Here is a 17,264-nt window from a genome sequence, read left to right as displayed (position 1 = left end):
AACACTTTTTAATTTTATTTATTTTGATTAATGGTTCAAAATTCAAATGGTATAAGAAGTTATCCAGTGAACCTAGCTCTGCCCCTTATTTCTCAGTCACCCAGTTACTCCCAGAAGTTAACCGTGTCATCCATTTCTCGTATATCCACCTAGAAGATGTATATGTGTATTCTTTATTTTTTAAACACAAATTGTAACACACTATCCACTGTTCTGTTGTTTCCATTTAACACCATATCTAGGAGATTGAGCCATATGCGTACATCAAAGTGCTTCCTCATTCTTTCACAGCTTCATAGCTAGTCCCTTTGGGTGGATGTACAGGTTTGCTGCTTGAGACAATACTGAAGTGATAAACCTTACATGAATGTCATTTTACACAATGCAAGTTTATTATGGGAAGAATTTCTAGTTGTAAAATTGCTGGGTCGTATTATGTGTATATTTGTAATGTGATAACGGTTTTCAAATTGCTATGTAGAGTGTGTATGCACAATATGGTAAAAATTGATAGGTGTTCTTTGCATTTTTCTTAGTATTGATATAAGTATGATTGAAGTGAGGATCTTTTCAGTTGTTCTTTTTGTGAATTCTCATTCATAACCTTCACCTCTTCCCAACTGAGTTGCTGAGTATTTTTCTTAATAATTTGTAGGAGCACTTTATGTATTTTGGAAATTAGCCTTTTGTCTGTAATATAAATTACCAGTATTTTCCCCCAATTTATTTGTCTTTTAATTTCTAATATGGTTGGATTTTTCTTGTTTTGCCGCACAACAATTTTTAAAATTGATCTTCTGGGTTTTGTATATTTGTGCCTTCCTTGGGATCATTTAAAAAATTATTTCTGATTTACACTTAAATCTTTGATGTGTCTGGAATATGTCCTAGTCAGTATGTGGCTCAGGTCCAATTTAATTTGGTTTCCAAATGGCTACCAGAATGCCCCACAGCATCTTTCTTCCACTGATTTAAAATGTCATCTTTATCATACTCTTAAGTACCCATATGTTTTGTGTGTGTGTTTCTAGCCTTTCCATTCTGATCCATAGGTTTATCTATTTACATTCTAGTACTTCGGTTTTAATTATTTTACCTTTATGATGTATTTTTAAATCCTCTGGAGCTGGTCCTTCGTCACTCTTAGAATTTTCTTGGCTCTTCTTGGTTCTTTATTTTTCAATATTAACTTCCAAATCAGCCTGTCTCAATCAATGAAAAATTATTTTTATGTTTTCATTGGTATGGCATTAAATTTAAAGATTAGCTTAATGAGCATTGCCTTCAGTGCTGTCAGTGCATCCTCTCATCCATGGTCATGGTATGCCCTCTGTGGTTGGATTTTTTTGTTTCCTTTGGTTGCAATTATATCTTTATTTAGATCTTGCCACATTTCTTGTAAAGTTTATAGATTTTTCTTATTGATGTTATAAATACTGTCTTTTCTTCTATTATATCTTCTGATCACTGTTTGTACATATGAAGGCTAAAATATTATATATATATTCATTTTGTGCCCACTCATCTTTTTACATTCTCTTATTGTTTGTAGTAGGTTTTCAGTTGATATTCTTGGGTTTTCCGTAATGTAATGTTTCTATATAAAATCATACCATCTACAGATAACCCTTTTCTTTCTAATACTACTCATCTTTCTTACAATTATATTGATACAGTATTTTCAGTTAGAAAAATCACTTAAATATATGACTAGAAATAATGCATGCCCCTTATATTTAGCCCTGAATAGTGTCATCTTGGTAAATACAATTAGACTTGTTTAAGTTGTACATATTCTGAATTCCTCAGTAAACCTTTAAAGATATTTAATGTTACTTTAAAAAAAATAGTTTCTAAAAAATGAGATATTCACATTGAAAATAAATATTTTTATTAATGATACTTATTTCATTGCTTTTTTCCTCAGAATCAAATGGCTATTGCATGTGGATCTCGAGCTCATTTGGAAAAAGAATCAATTGCTCAGGTGAGGCTTTCATCATGGATCAGTTTTTTCCTTTTTTACATATACATTAGCATGAGATAAGCTTTCATACTTAATCTCATAAAAATGAGGTTCCTTTCAGAAGAAAGGATTAGCATATTTAGGAATTGATTTTTTTTTTTTTCATGAGTATACAGGGAGGATATTCTCACTTTGATTTTGGATACAAGCAGCTCTTTTTTTAAGACACAAAGAGAGTCCCCATTCGTTATTATATAAGGCAAATTTCTCCAAATGATGCATTTTTGAACCTATCAACTTGCCTTTAGTTTTTCTCATGTCAGCACACTTAAGTACTATATTTTAAGTTTTATTCAAAGTTTAAATTTTTTTTTAACTGTTCCTCTTAGAAAAGCATTATACCTTCAGATTTGTAAAGTTGTACTGCCCTTTTTAGTATATTCAAAAAAATCACTGAAGACATTAACTTCTTCAGGTTGTAATTTACAGATTAGGCTAAGAAGCTGGAGTAACTTTGAGGAAAAAAATATAATAAGGAACTACTCTATGCAGTATTTTTTATTTTAATTATTTTTTCACTTAAAAACATAGACCTAATGTATCAAGCTCTGTAATTGTCCATTATATTCTTAACAGTTCATCTACTAGATTGGTCAAGTAGATCAAGAATAAAGCCATATTTTTCAGTGCAAGGTCAAAATTATCTGGGGTGTTTTGTTTGTTTGTTTGTTTTTCCTTTAATGCATGTTCTTAGGCCAATCCCAGACACTAAATGAGATTCTAGCCACGGGACCAGTAATCTGCCTTTTTAACAGTTTCCCAGGTCACCCTATGCATACCAGAGTTTTGAGAACCAGCGGAATAAAAGATTGAACCTTACCCTTAGTGATTCTGAAATAGGACATGAAAAAATTCTAATTTTTTTCCCAAGATATACTGATGGCAGAGTCATAAAATCCCTTAAGGATTTTGCTCAAATGTGGAAACCTGAACTTTCCTTTTTTTTAAGAAATAAATTATTTTAACATCTTCAGCATCTAGTCCAAATGTAACTCTATAACCCTATGGACTGTTACTGGTGTTTCAAAAAGGTTACTCTGTTAACCATAGAGAATCAAACTCCTAGAAATTTAACACTGAAAGAGAGTTTAGAGATTAGCTAGTCCAACTTCATCACTTTACTGATACACAAGAGATAAGGACAGAAAAAGTGTATGTGTAAAATGTTCAGCACGTTATTTATCATGTGAAATACTAGAAACTGTAAAATACTAAATCCCAACACTAGAAAGTGTACATATTTCCCCTGGACGAAATGTCATGCAGTGATAAAATAGATGATAATGGAGACTGTATAATCATGTTGGGAAATACTAAAATATTAGGTTGTATGGAGAAAAAAACAGTATGATATTGTAAATACAGTATAATTGTGTAAAAAACACTTAATGAAAATAGACTGATGTTAATTTAAGGGTTTTGTTAGTAAATTTGGTCCTTTTTTAAAATATATACATAGATAGGGGAAAAGAGGATTATCTACTTGGAAAGGAAAAAGGGTTGGAGAAATAGGAGGCAGTAATTAGGAAGCAGTTGAAGCAATCTAGGCAAGAAATAGTTGGGACCTGTATTGTTGGTGGCAGTAGAAAAGAACTGTGGTTTTTTATTTTGTTTTTAACGGTGCAAATTCTCTCACTTAGAACTTCCATTGGTTGAAAACTCTTTGAATTTTTTTCCAGAATAGTAAGATGAGGCTGTGCTATGGTCTGAGCCTTCTTTTACCCAGTGATGCTTTTAACCAGTCATCAAGGGATCTATTCCAGGATCTATGCGTTTATAATTTATCTTGTCATCTATCCATCTATTCCTCCATCTGTAAAACTTAGTTACTGACATAGTGCTTTTGGACCCTACAGAATTGGCTGCTACTCTAGAAATAAAGTGTAAACTGGTCCACTGACTGGAGATCAGCAGTTGTCCTCTGAAGATGCTACGTATAACTCCTGCTGAGTAGGCTTGTAGTTCAGGTCCCGGTGATTCTTACAGAACTATACCTGTCTTACAGAAGGTCATCTCCAAGGGGCAACACAACCATCTGCCACATGTCCAAGAAACTGCGGCGTGGCCTTCCATTTCTCAGCCACTAGGGTGTTCTCTTAATGTGCCATAGGTAATATAAATCCTGCATGGTGATCAATCTGTGGACAGTGAGAAAATTATAAAAGTATTAATTAACCAAGATAGTAAACAGCAACTTCAGATTTAGATTCTTTAGATTTCTTTAGATTTCTTTTTGAAGAGTCTGCTTAAGTCTTAGGACTTCTTTAACTTCTCTTTTTAAGATAATAAAATTACCAGTCAGCTTTAAATTTCACCTGAATTCCTTGTTTACATTTCATAAACATTAGAGATGATTGTTAATATTAAAGCAGTGAATGTTTTTAAATATCTACTTCAGAAGTTCATATAATGCTATTCTATGACTTTGTTACCTTCATTTAACTAAGTCTATCCTGTAGTATGTTTTTAGATGTCTTCTAAATTCTAAGATATTTTGCCAAGTTTTAAAAACTAAAGTTCCAGTTGTTTGTAGATTATATTGTTATGCTTTTCAATGTGTTAGAAATCAAATAAGTTAAAGTCCTCATGTGAACTCAACATGTTTCTGTTTTTTAAAAAAAATAGCCATTATCCTAAAACGAACAAAATCTTCTATTAACATCCAAGCAAAAGCAGTCATGAATATTTTTATTTGGTTACTAGTAAGCTCATCTAAATCATGTTAAAAATCATTCAAGGAGAATAGTTTATAGGTATTATTTTTCTACCTTTTAATTTTTATTTTTCTACCTTTCGATTTCTATTCGTTCCTTTCCTAAGCATAAATGCTCTTTTGGAGGTTTAATCAGTCAACCAGTATTTATTGGAAATATTTTAAATGAAAGGCACTGAGCAAGCTGTTGTGAGATTCCCAAAGTATTTTAAGATGTGGTTTCTGCCCTATCTGCTTAGAGAGGTAAGACATACTTACATCAAAACATAACCAATGATTCTAGGTGATCAGTGAGAAGTGCTAGAGCTTTTCAAAGAGTTTGTTTTACGTACCCTATAGATAAGTATTTTATTCTTCCTTCCCTTCTTGCCCTATTTAATACACAAGTGAAACTGTGGTCAGGAGGTTAAAGTGAGCTTTCAAGCCTTCTTCCCTTATTAAAAACCTTTATTAACTTTCTGTTACTTCCTGTACCAAACACTTGGTTAAAGGCTTTAATATTATCTCATTTAAACTTTACAGTACCTTTGTGAGGCAGGCATTTTCATTCTAGATGAGGAAAGTGGAATTTAGAGAGTGGAAGTAACTTGTTCAAGGTCAGCCTGCTAATCATTTTTTTTTTAATAAATTTATTTATTTTTGTCTGCATTGGGTCTTCGTTGCTGCGTACGGGCTTCCTCTAGTTGCGGCGAGCGGGGGCTACTCTTCGTTGTGGTGCATGGGCTTCTCATTGTGGTGGCTTCTCCTGTTGCGGAGCACGGGCTCTAGGCACGTGGGCTTCAGTAGTTGTGTCACGCAGGCTCAGTAGTTGTGGCTCACGGGCTCTAGAGCACAGGCTCAGTAGTTGTGGCGCACGGGCTTAGTTGCTCTGCGGTATGTGGGATCTTCCCGGACCAGGGCTCGAACCCATGTCCCCTGCATTGGCAGGCGGATTCTCAGCCACTGCGCCACCAGGGAAGCCCACAGCCTGCTAATTATTAATGGAGCCAGGATTCAAATATAGGCCTGCTCAGTTCCATGGCTTTTCTCCCATCATTTTTTCACTGTTGAGTCATGATTTTGTTCCATGGTGATAGAGAAAGATGTGAATGAAGGACAATACTAAAGATTACAATTATGAAAAAGAAAAGCCAAAAGGAGGATGAGATATTTACTAGGATGAGGTATTAAATATTCTGCATAGACTCTTACTGGTTTGCTTATGTGTATATGTAATATATCATTCCATGGGTCTATTACCATAATTATAGAAAACTTTAAGAGATCTTATCTTTTTTTAATCCTAAATATGAAAGTCTTGAATTCAGTGATAATTAATGATTTTTTTAAAGTTTGCATTGTTTAATGAATAATGGAATATATGTCATGTTACTACTAATAATAAAATTAACGACTAATAACGATAGTGAATTCTCAGATAGGATTAGACTACTTAAGTTTAATATCCAAAGTATTAAAGAACTTTCCTGTTAAATATATATTTAATCAGAAATATCTGTCATAGTTAGAGACACTGGGTTTTGGTTTCAAACTCCTTTCTAGTCTGTGACACTCTGCTGTACCTCTTCTATCGTATTCTCATTAGCGAGGTATCATACTTCAGGTTGAAATCTTAGTGTTTCATTTTTCCAAGATATTCTATTAACTCACCTTTTTTTGAAACTGAAATGTATTGGGGGCACAAAATATAAGGTAAATGAGATGTTCTCCTGGCTCAGAGCAGCCCTCCAACTGCTGTGGTATATTTCTGGTGCATTGAAGCCCTGACTCTCACAGGCACTGTGATTCTTCTTGTCTGACTCCACTCTAGGAAGTGAGTAACTACTTTTCGAGCCTCTGTCCAGCTCCAAGCATTAGGCGTCCTCACAGTTTCTAGAATAGACTTTGCCCGTGCAGCTAATGGAACAATGGCATTCATGTGTGAGATCTACCCAGTCAATTAAATATTGTTGCAGTTGTCTACAGCCAGGTGTTTTCAATGTCTCCTTTATAGATAAATAGAAAAGTCATTTATATTTTGTCTTTGTTTCAGCGTTCTTACTTCCGTACTCTTCTCATGTATGGGTTCCACTTTCTGGTGTGGTTCCTTTGTGTCAAAGGAATCAGGGACACACAGTGTGGGTTCAAATTATTAACTCGAGAAGCAGCGTCACGGACGTTTTCATCTCTCCACATTGAACGATGGTAGGTTCCTAACCGGAATGTGTCTGGTGTATCTTATACAGCAGTTTCTCCAGGTAATGGGCAGTAGCCCTGTATTCCCATAATGAATATGCAGGTTTAAACAAAATTGACACTTATATATGTAAACTTAATCTGCACCTTTACTGGTTTGGTTCTTATTTATCTCAAACCAAACATAGGGTATAAAGTTATACATTTACCTTAATTGTAGACAGTATAAATTGAGAGGCCTGAAAACGTCCTGTTTCCTTAAGCTTCCTTTTTTTCCTTCAAAGGAAAAAGAAAAAGCTCAGACATATCAAAGCAGAAGAGGGTACCCACTTTCTCTTCTTTCCTTTCTTTTGCAGGAGTAACTTCCCTCTCCTGCCTAAGACCAATCCTCGGACCTCTGCATCCCCTTCCACCTTCTGACAACCCAGTCCTGTTCACTTATTTTCTCTCCAGTGTATTTAGCCTTTTCTCTCAACCACATCTTTCCCATCCGTTTTTTCAAGTTTAAATTTCTCTTGCCATTAGAAAAACACCCTCTCCATTGACCCCTGCCCCCAGCACCCCTTCAACTCTAGCCCTCTTTCCTTTCACAGCAAACCTTTTCTTGGAAAAGTGGTCCATATTCACTGTCACCATCTTCTGGCTTCCCACTCACTCCTCACCCATCCTCCCATCTAAACATCTAGTTACCCTCCTATCATTAAATCCAGTGGTCATGTTTAATATGACCACTTACCGTCTCAATGAACCTATCAGCAGCGTTCGGCCTCTCTTTGTCCCAGACCTCGCCTCAGCTCCCAGCCTGTTTAGGGAATAACAGTCACATAGAAGCCTGAAACCTTGGAGTCATTACAGCCTTCCCCACAGCCCCTCCGTATATCCAGCCCATGACCGAGGCCTGTTTTGAGCTTTTATGTCCCTTCATTTCTCTTCATCTTCACCACGATCTAGGACATCAAGTCCTATGCTGCAGTCCAAGGGGACCCTTCAGAAATTAGAAGTGATCAATCAGATGCGCCTCTTCTGCTTCCCGTTGCCTTTCGGTGCCTTCCAGGGCCTTGAGAGGGATGCCAATAGGCAGTATCAGTATTGATATTACCGTCTGGCCCACCTGAGTCTCCATGTGCAGATTCTTCCTTCTCACCACCCACTGCCCCTCCGTCAAGGTCTCCTTATGCTTCACATCTTCGTTAGGACAACCTGCCCTCACTCTCTGTACCAGATCAGATGCCCCTGATTGTATGCTGTTGCAGTGCCATAAGCCATTCTCGTAGCACCTGTCACATCTGTAGTGTTTTATTTGTGTAATGTTTCTTTTTCTCTATTAAAACGTAAGCTCCACAAGAGCAAGAATCCCATCTGATTTTGCTTATTGTATAGCAAAGAGAGTGCCTGGCACATCATAGGTACTCAATAAATACTGTTGAAAGAACACTTACTGTTAGTACTGGGTTCTGTGTGAATTCTGTTCATGGTGGGAGTCTGCATAATTATTCCAGTAGATGTTCATTTTTATAGTCTCTATTACTTTCATGTGTCTGTTTGCAAAGATCTGTTATCTCTGTAGAAATAGATGTCATATAATCTTCCCAAATAACTTTAAAGAAACTAGTTTCAGAATTAAAATTATCAAACATGTTTTTAAATCTTTCCTAGATTAATATTTTTTAAGTAATGTATATTTGGTTTTAAAATTAAGATGCATGTTTCTGTTATGTTAAAGAATAAAATATATTGATAGTTAACGGACTCCAAAATCAGAGACTCTTATTTATTAAGAAGCCACTCTAGAAGTAAAGCCCTCCCTCTGCATTAGATATTTTTCAGTCAGAGGTTATGTCTCCATCTATGGTCAAAGAACTAGGTTCTTTGTAGTTCAGAAGGAGGGATTTAAAAATGGAGAACATTAGGGTTAGGGTTGATGACTTAAAAATCATGAAGTTTCCTTGTCAGGACTGTTCTAAGGCAGGGCTGTTGTAAGGCAGCGTTGTCCAACAGAAATATAATACGAGACACAAATGCAAGCCATATATGTAATTTTAAATTTTCTAGTAGCCACATTAAAAAGTCAAAAGAAAGGTGACATTTATTTTAACACTATATTGAACACAATATAAACATAGTCATTTCGGCATGCACTCAGTATGAAAAAAATACTGAGCTCTTTTACATGCTTTTCTTTGTACTGTGTCTTCAGAGTACAGTACATCTCAATTCACACTAGCCACATTTCAGTTGCCCAGTAGCCAGCCACATGTGGCTAGTGTATTGGCCAGCACTTTCCAAGGTTTTATGGGTCTTTTAAGTTAAAGAACATGTTTTTATTTTTTTCTTCTTTAAATTTTATGTTCATGTGCATGTCTTTTTAATTATTTATTTGCAATTTGATTGGCATAATATTGACCTGACTTAAAATTTTAGCTTCTCACATCTCTCTTTAGGGTCCAGTTATGTTTATGTTGTGCCCATAAAGGAGAACCACCAAATACACATGTATCAACCTGATTAGCAATATACCCTTCACCACAGTAATGTTTCATTGTCTTTATTTAAACATCTCTGTTCCTTCACTTCAATCAAGAAAGACTAAAGAGCAGATTTGTTTTTTCTTATGCAGCATAAGTTTTAGAAACCAAATTGTGCATCTACTCATTTCCATATAAGTGTCTCCTTAGACGGTTTTTTTAAGAGGACTTGTTCTAAAGATTCGCTGAGATTTTTCTTGTAACTTTCAGGGAATCCAAGTCAAGTAGAGTTTCTAGGTATTACAAAACTTCAAGGGATACGCTGTACTGCTGAAGTTAAAAGACTACAGGCATCTCTTTGATTCCGAATTACTTGAGTATGGGTAACGTTAAATGTTAACTATAAATATGTATATAAAATCTCCATCCTCTGAACTCTACCTCACCTAAATTCTTTCCATTTAATGTTAAGGTATAATTTGACCCAATTTATGAATAATTTTTTAAATGGATTCTTTGAAATGTACTTTCTTCTAGTGAATTTTTTTATTTTTAATCAGTGTTATTCATGTTTATAATTTAAAGTCATTCCATCAGGCTTATAACAAGAAAACAGTTGTCCTTTGCCCCATCTCCATCCATCCCCCATTCCTGCTCCCTCACTCTAGTCACTTTCATCTCTTTACTGCTTGTTTGTGGTGTTTGCTTTCACATTGAAAACAATGGGTCTGCATAACTACGTCTAAGCTTTTCAGTTTTAGATATTAATTTCCACAATAGGAAATCAATGGACAAGTATTTCGTTCTTTTAAACTCCTGTACACCCTCCACAGTTATGCTCCTAATACAGTTTTAAAATAATGTTTGCTTAGCTCAGCATTGATCATTATAGCTGGCTATAGAGAATTCAGATTTGAGCCGTAGCATGCAATGGGATTATACGACCCACATAGTACTTTTTTTGTAGTACTTTTTGTTTTTCTAAAGGTAATAACTGGAGTTTTTTGCTGGCATTACTTGACTGTGGATCTAACACTTCCTTGTCCTCACTCTCTGACAGGAGCATAAGTTCCCAGACACATCAGATTATGCCTCAATTCCATCTTTTTCTTGGAGATGGAAAGCCTTTCTTGGACATAGAAAGCCTTTCTCATCGGCTCTTTCTTTCTAGTTGTGTCCTGGCCTGCTGCAGCTCCTGTCCTAGATCTTGTTTTCCTTGGTTTTCATCCTAATTTAGTAGAGCACACTTCTCTACACCTCCTAAAAAATATGAGAAAGACACCGCGAGACCCCGCATGTAGAGACGTGCCTTGATTCTACCCTCACGCTTGTTTACCAGTTAGCTGGAGAAAGAGTTATAGGTTGGAAATCCTTTTTCCTCTGGATTTGGAAAGCATTGCTCTGTTGTCTTTGGCATCAGTGTTTCTGTGGAAAAGTCCAATTCTGTCAGTAATCTAATCTTGATACCTTGTCTATGGCATGTTGTTTCCACCCCACTTTGGAAGCCTTTTATTCAGAGTGTTTTGAAATGTCATGATTCAGTGACTTAATGTGGCTCTTTTTCATGCCTTTTGTTGAGTACTCAGGAGGCCCTCTAAGTCTGGAAACCCATGTCCTTTAGTTCTGAGAAATGTCCTTTATTCATTTCTTCAATGATCTCCTCTGTCTTTTCTCTCTTCTCTCCTGTAAAACAGATATAGAACTTCCCTATTGATCCTTTAATTTTATTTTCTCTCCCTCTTCCTATTTTTCTTCTTTTGAGATTTCCTCAATTTTATCATCTAACCCTTTTAAATTTTTATTTCTGCTATCAAAACCTCAGTTTCCTGCAACTCTTGTATTCTAGTATTCGTTTTTCTAAATCTGTTCTTGTTTCATGACTACAGTAGCTTCCATTAACACTTTGACATTTTCTTCTTTCCATGCGTTGTTTCTGTTGCTCCAGTTTTTTTCTTTAAGTTTGTTTTTATCATTAAAGTTTATCCTCAGATATGTTTAGTATGGTGCTAAAAATTTTAGCTCATCAGCAGCTGGGTGCGTGGTCAGCGAACTGACTGACTGATAGATTTCACTACAAATTAAACTAGTGGGGCCATTTTGTGTGGGTAACTCCCAGCTGTCACTATGTTTTGGGCTGGTCATTTTCACTGAAGTGGGATCCTTCAATCTGCTGCCTAAGAGATATGATCCTGGCTGCCAGCATTCACAGAACCGGCTGGAAGAAAGGAGAATCTCATACAGATTTTCAGTGAGCCCTCCGGTTTGCAGCCCACCTGCAACTCCACTTACAGAGGTCACTTGGGCCCTTGATGCCTGAGCCTCGGGGGCTCTGTGGTGCCCATTAACCTGCTCTGGTCTTCTCCCTCTGCTGTTGTCTACTTTCTAGTTACCACTTGTCTAGCTACTTTCCAACGTTCACATTTTTTTTTTGTTACTCTTATCTTCTCCTCTTTTTGTTCTCATATGATTATCCCATCATTGTTGTTTTAATTTTAGTGGGATTTCAGGAGGGAGCAGTAGGGTGTGTGTGTGTGCCATGTTTAGCAGAGTCTCAACACACTCTTTGTTCTTCAGAAATACATCTGTTCCTGAGGTAACAGCTATATCAGGAACTGAATAACAAAAGAAAACATGGTGACTCTGCCCTCCCCACATTTACAAAAACTCAAGAAGTCATTTCAGTTGGAGAATAACCCTTATGCTGCTTCTCTTTATTGGCATAAGGTTCCATCCAGAAGTACTTGGTATTTTAATTATAATGTTTGCTTTGGTAACAGATTGGTCTCTTATTTGTAATATGGTGATATGAACTGCAGTTTGTTGTTTTGTTTTGTGGTTTTTTGTTGTCGTTTTTTTGGGTTTTTTTAAAATAAACATCTCGTCTTCTAAAATGTTTAAGGGGAGAAGGGTATAATAAGAATAATAGTTTATAAGATGAATAGCCCTTTCAGTTTTTAATATAAAAAAAATTTAATTTGTATTTCAGTTAATCAGTGGTTTTTTACCCCACTCCTTTTCATTCATCATTTTTATGTTGTTTTGTGTCTTTGATAAGTCACTAATTCTATATGATATCTTTGGAGAAATACTTAAGAATCTTGATCAGATTATTAAATAGCATTACTCAGCAGCCCATTAGGTAATTTTTTGGTTTTATGTTAAAGGAAAGTTTTAAGGGTTAATATTCAAATTATTTCCTTCTTTCATGAGTGTCACAATTCTACTTAATAGAAGTTTTACTTAGTCCTTTTAGAAACACAAAGAATGCTTTTGTAGATGGTTTTATCATCTTAAGTAAATATTTTATTAGGATAAGGAAAAGCATTAAGTGTTTTAAAAAAATAGTTTTCATATTGAATTATCCAAACACTTGGGATTTAAACTAGTTGCATAATGGATGGTGGTGGTATTGTAGCCAAGAAAACAAAACTCCCAAATTCAGATTGTCTGGAATCAGGGAAATCAGATAGAAGTGAATTTTAGGCGTTTTCTTGTTTGTGCTCATATTTTAAAACCAAGCCTGGGAAGTTTGAAGCGTGTTCCATGCAGTCTAGAAAGTGGGGCGTTTCATGTCTCAAGAATGAAAGCAAAACAGTGAAAGACTTTAGTGCTTTTCGAGACAAGTAAAAGCATGAAGTGCAGCGCGGGCAGTGGTGCTTTTCTTTTTGAGTTTAATGCCAATGAAAGGAAGCAACTGGTTGAGAGAATTTTGTTAAAATCCAGGAAAACTTCTAAGTCAGGATTCAAAAATGTTAAGGAAAGCAGATTCAACCTAACCAAAGGGCTGATTGAAGAGGAGCTTTTTAAGAAAGAGTCTTTCCTAGGTAGAAGGAAGGCTGAGCTGGGAATTCAGACTAGAGATGATTTTAAGTGTATGTTAAAATGAGACAATGTATATATGTAGTCATACCCACAAGGCCTTTCAGGCCAGCCTAAACTGGCTTTCTGCTTTTACCAGCTGCCAGTCCTGTTTTGGCCGGGACGGCATTGGGCAGCGGAAGAGGGAAGGCAGGCCACAGGGACGCCGTACTTAGAAAAGAAATAGAAGAATGTAATCAAGCAGCTCTAAAGTGATTGAGAACATTCTTTCCTAGTGCTTCTCAAGGTTCTGTTTTACCAGCTCTCTGAATCCGTTGAAAATGCTATCAGTTCTGTTTCTTGAGCTAGTTAAGGTTGGGATTTGAAAACCATCAATCTTGAAAATTTCCAGGATTAAATTTTCTCTGTTGGAGCCCAGGAGGCCGTTTTTACCTCTGGGAGTTTCTGAGTTGTGACAGAGATGCTATATTTCTCATTTATATGTTATGCAGTGACAGGCAATGTTATATTATTTGCCTTGAAGCTCCTGAACTACTACTTTGCTTTTATTTGACCTTATGTTTATCTGGCCTTCACTTTTAGAGTATAAGCTTTTATATCTGCTGTGTAAGCTTCTTTAAAACATGCCAAGGTAGAGATTTAATTACACTCTATTTGTCTTTTTAAAAATAAATAGCAGTGTATTTTCTATTTCAGGGCATTTGATGTAGAACTGCTTTACATAGCACAGTTCTTTAAAATCCCAATAGCAGAAATTGCTGTCAACTGGACTGAAATTGAAGGTGAGTATATTGTTTACATTACAGCTGATCTTAAGTCGGGGAAGACGTCAGACCATACAGTTGTCCAGTGAAGTCAGCTGGCTTTACTATCACCCCGGCTCAGCTGTCCTAACTCAGAGAGGCAGTTTCATGGACAGTACTGCCTACTAATCCTTGCCACCCTCCTCCAGCTGGCTTACTGCCTTCTGTATTTTTTAGTCTCTTCTTAGGGTCTTCATTAGGCCTACTGGCTTGCCTAAGAAATTCAATAAAAACTTGTACAGTAGACAGGATCATGGTGATTTCTGGCTAGAAGCAAGGTGAATAGTCTTCAGATAAACTTTATTGTTTGTAATACCAATTTTTTTTTTTAGTATTATTTCATTACTCAGTGACTTTTGAGTACCTACAAACCACTGTGCAAAGCCAAATGAGGAATTAGTTGTTTTTACTCCAAATGTCCATAATCCATTCACAGCCGATTTTTAACTGGCATCTGTACATATATCCAAAAATGTAAAGATTTCTAAGATTTAAAATGTGAAATCTATCATACATCCGAATAATTTCTATTCAGAAAAGCTTAGACAGCTCTCACTGTTTAGAATTTAAAATATATTCTAGTGTTCTCCTTTGCTTACCTTAGAATGATCCTAAATTAATTCACAGTGTAGGAGCAGTTAACTGGAGACTTTTTCAAAGTCACCTGTCCCCCAGGTAAGCATGGCCTCCTCTTGAAAAGTCACTGTTGAAGTAAGCAACCTCAGATGTTTAGGGACAGAAAAAGGTTAAGAACCGGTCTGGAAATCATACAAGCTATGTAGACCTCTTGGAGTCTTGCTGAATCATACTGAGTTTACAGCAGTTTGACTAATCTCCACAGTAGCAGCCTAGATCAAAGGGGATGGGAAGCAGGTGAAAGGTTGCCTCAGACTCGTCTGGGTCAGCTCGCTCGATGTATCTGTGTTGATCTGTGCCCAGCATAGACTCTATGGGAAGCTGAAGTGGGGAAAAGTAAAAATATGTTTCATTTTATATCAGTTGCTCACTTGAATTTCTCAGAGAGTTGAGTGTTAAATCTCGTTAGCCAGCACTTAGTGAGCAGTTTTTCTGTTAATAACCCCAAACCCTCAACCATATACGATCGGTCCCTCCCCACTAGAGCAGGGCCATCTGAAATTCTCAGTTTAGATCCTCCCAAGTTTTATTTCACTTCAAGGTGTTTTGGGATTTTTTTGTTTTGTTTTGTTTTGTTTTTTTAACATCTTTATTGGAGTATAATTGCTTTACAATGGTGTGTTAGTTTCTGCTTTACAACAAAGTGAATCAGCTATACATATACATATGTCCCCATATCTCTTCCCCCTTGCATCTCCCTCCCTCCCACCCCCCATATCTCTTCCCTCTTGTGTCTCCCTCCCTCCCACCCTCCCTATCCCACCCCTCTCGTGGTCACAAAGCACAGAGGTGATCTCCCTGTGCTATGCGGCAGCTTCCCACTAGCTATCTAATTTACATTTGGTAGTGCATATATGTCCCTGCCACTCTCTCACTTCGTCACAGCTTACCTTTCCCTCTCCCCATGTCCTCAAGTCCATGCTCTAGTAGGTCTTTGTTTTATTCCCGTCCTACCCCTACTCTCTTCATGACATTTTTTTTTCTTAGATTCCATATATATGTGTTAGCATACGGTATTTGTTTTTCTCCTTCTGACTTACTTCACTCTGTATGACAGACTCCAGGTCCATCCACCTCACTACAAATAACTCAGTTTCATTTCGGTGTTTTGTTTTTTTTGTTTTTAGAGAAACCACTCACTTTGGCTTTGAAGATATTTAAATCTCTTATCCATGATTTAAATTAATTACGGTGGATGTGTTAACTTCATTGTGGTAATCATTTCACAGTGTATACGGCTATCAAATCATCACGTTGTACACTTTAAATACATTTCAATTTTATTTGCCAATTACACCTCAGTAAAGCTGTGGTGGGGGCGGGGGGGGGGGGGGAGAAAGGAACAGAGAAAGAAGCTAGAGCGTTTGGGCTTCAATCTGGAAATTGTCAGTGATCGTCCTGTGGTCTTTACCACGTCACTCTACCACCCAGCACACCAGTTACCTGAAATTGGAGGGCAGGGCAGGTCTGCTTCTGACTTACCAAAAAAAAAAAAACAATTCCAAGGGGTAAAATCAAGGAATATAAGCTTTTAAGACATGCTCAAGGAGGCAGATGTCATGTAGTCAACTGCACTTGGCATGTTGCCATTTGACAACCACTAGACAAAAAGATGGCCTAGCTAAGATGTATTTATTTTATCTGATTGAGAGTCTTTGGTAGAATTAGAATAAAAGTTGGGTTTTTGTCTTGGCTTTCTTATCTCAGATTATTAATCTGTACTTGTATTATGTATAGAGGTGTATCTGATTCTCTGTAGTACATGAGGTTGAAAAGCAGTGTGTAAAACATGAAGATTTGCCCCGAAAATCATTTTTAAATGTACAAAGGAATTGTTTAACAGACATACATATATAATATAAATAATGTAAGTTTAAATTAAGGTGACTAGAAGCTCACAAAGGTCATGACTTCTAAAATACAATTTTAAACTGTTATGTTTCCTGAAAATATATTTATTTTTAATTATTTTTAAATCGCAGGGTCTAAATTAGTTCCATTTTGGAGCTGGCTACAGATGGGCAAGGACCTACTTTTTATACGACTTCGATATTTGACTGGTGCCTGGAGGCTTGAACAAACCAGGAAAGTGAATTAGGTTATTTGCCATCTTTGGTTGTATTCTTATCCATCAGTGTCACATTATTTCATTTGAAATTAAAATTTTAAATAAAGCTGGAATAAACCTATTCCATTGTCTGCCTTTTGATAATTTTAAAGAATTTACTGCCAGCAGTAAAAATCTTTATACCTCTTTTGGACACAAAAATTTTTAAGGTGTTTGTAACAAAAGTCAGATTTTCTTTTGCTTTAGCAATTTTTTTTTTTTTTTTTTTTTGCAGTACGCAGGCCTCTCACTGTTGTGGCCTCTCTGGTTGCGGAGCACAGGCTCCGGACGCGCAGGCTCAGCGGCCATGTCTCACGGGCCCAGCCACTCCGCGGCATGTGGGATCTTCCCGGACCAGGGCACGAACCTGTGTCGCCTGCATCGGCAGGCAGACTCTCAACCACTGCGCCACCAGGGAAGCCCTGCTTTAGCAATTTTATTCATTTAGATTAATTATCATTATGATTCTGAGAAATATAATTTTTAAACAGAAGACAGAAGCGATTATTCTTACTCTAAA

At 36.5% G+C, this 17,264-nt stretch overlaps 1 protein-coding gene across 4 annotated transcripts in view; it reads left to right on the top strand.

Moving 5' to 3' along the window:
- The window catches only part of ALG5 (ALG5 dolichyl-phosphate beta-glucosyltransferase), a 42,121-nt gene extending 25,297 nt beyond the window's left edge, over window positions 1-16,824 (top strand). For 3 of the 4 annotated variants that reach the window (XM_007128877.4, XM_024125949.3, XM_028497330.2), the window contains 4 exons: window positions 1,928-1,987; window positions 6,772-6,923; window positions 13,895-13,980; window positions 16,620-16,824. In XM_007128877.4, coding sequence (XP_007128939.2) covers window positions 1,928-1,987; window positions 6,772-6,923; window positions 13,895-13,980; window positions 16,620-16,735 — 414 coding nt within the window. In that variant the 3' untranslated portion in view covers window positions 16,736-16,824. Of the gene's footprint in view, window positions 1-1,927; window positions 1,988-6,771; window positions 6,924-7,270; window positions 8,529-13,894; window positions 13,981-16,619 lie in introns of those variants that run through there. The other variant, XM_024125952.3, reaches the window with a different exon arrangement.
- Window positions 16,825-17,264: the final 440 nt, after the last annotated feature.

This window comes from Physeter macrocephalus, chromosome 13 (assembly GCF_002837175.3).
Source record: "Physeter macrocephalus isolate SW-GA chromosome 13, ASM283717v5, whole genome shotgun sequence".
NCBI classification, from domain to species: Eukaryota; Metazoa; Chordata; class Mammalia; order Artiodactyla; family Physeteridae; genus Physeter; species Physeter macrocephalus.
This window is presented reverse-complemented; position numbering and strand designations above follow the sequence as displayed.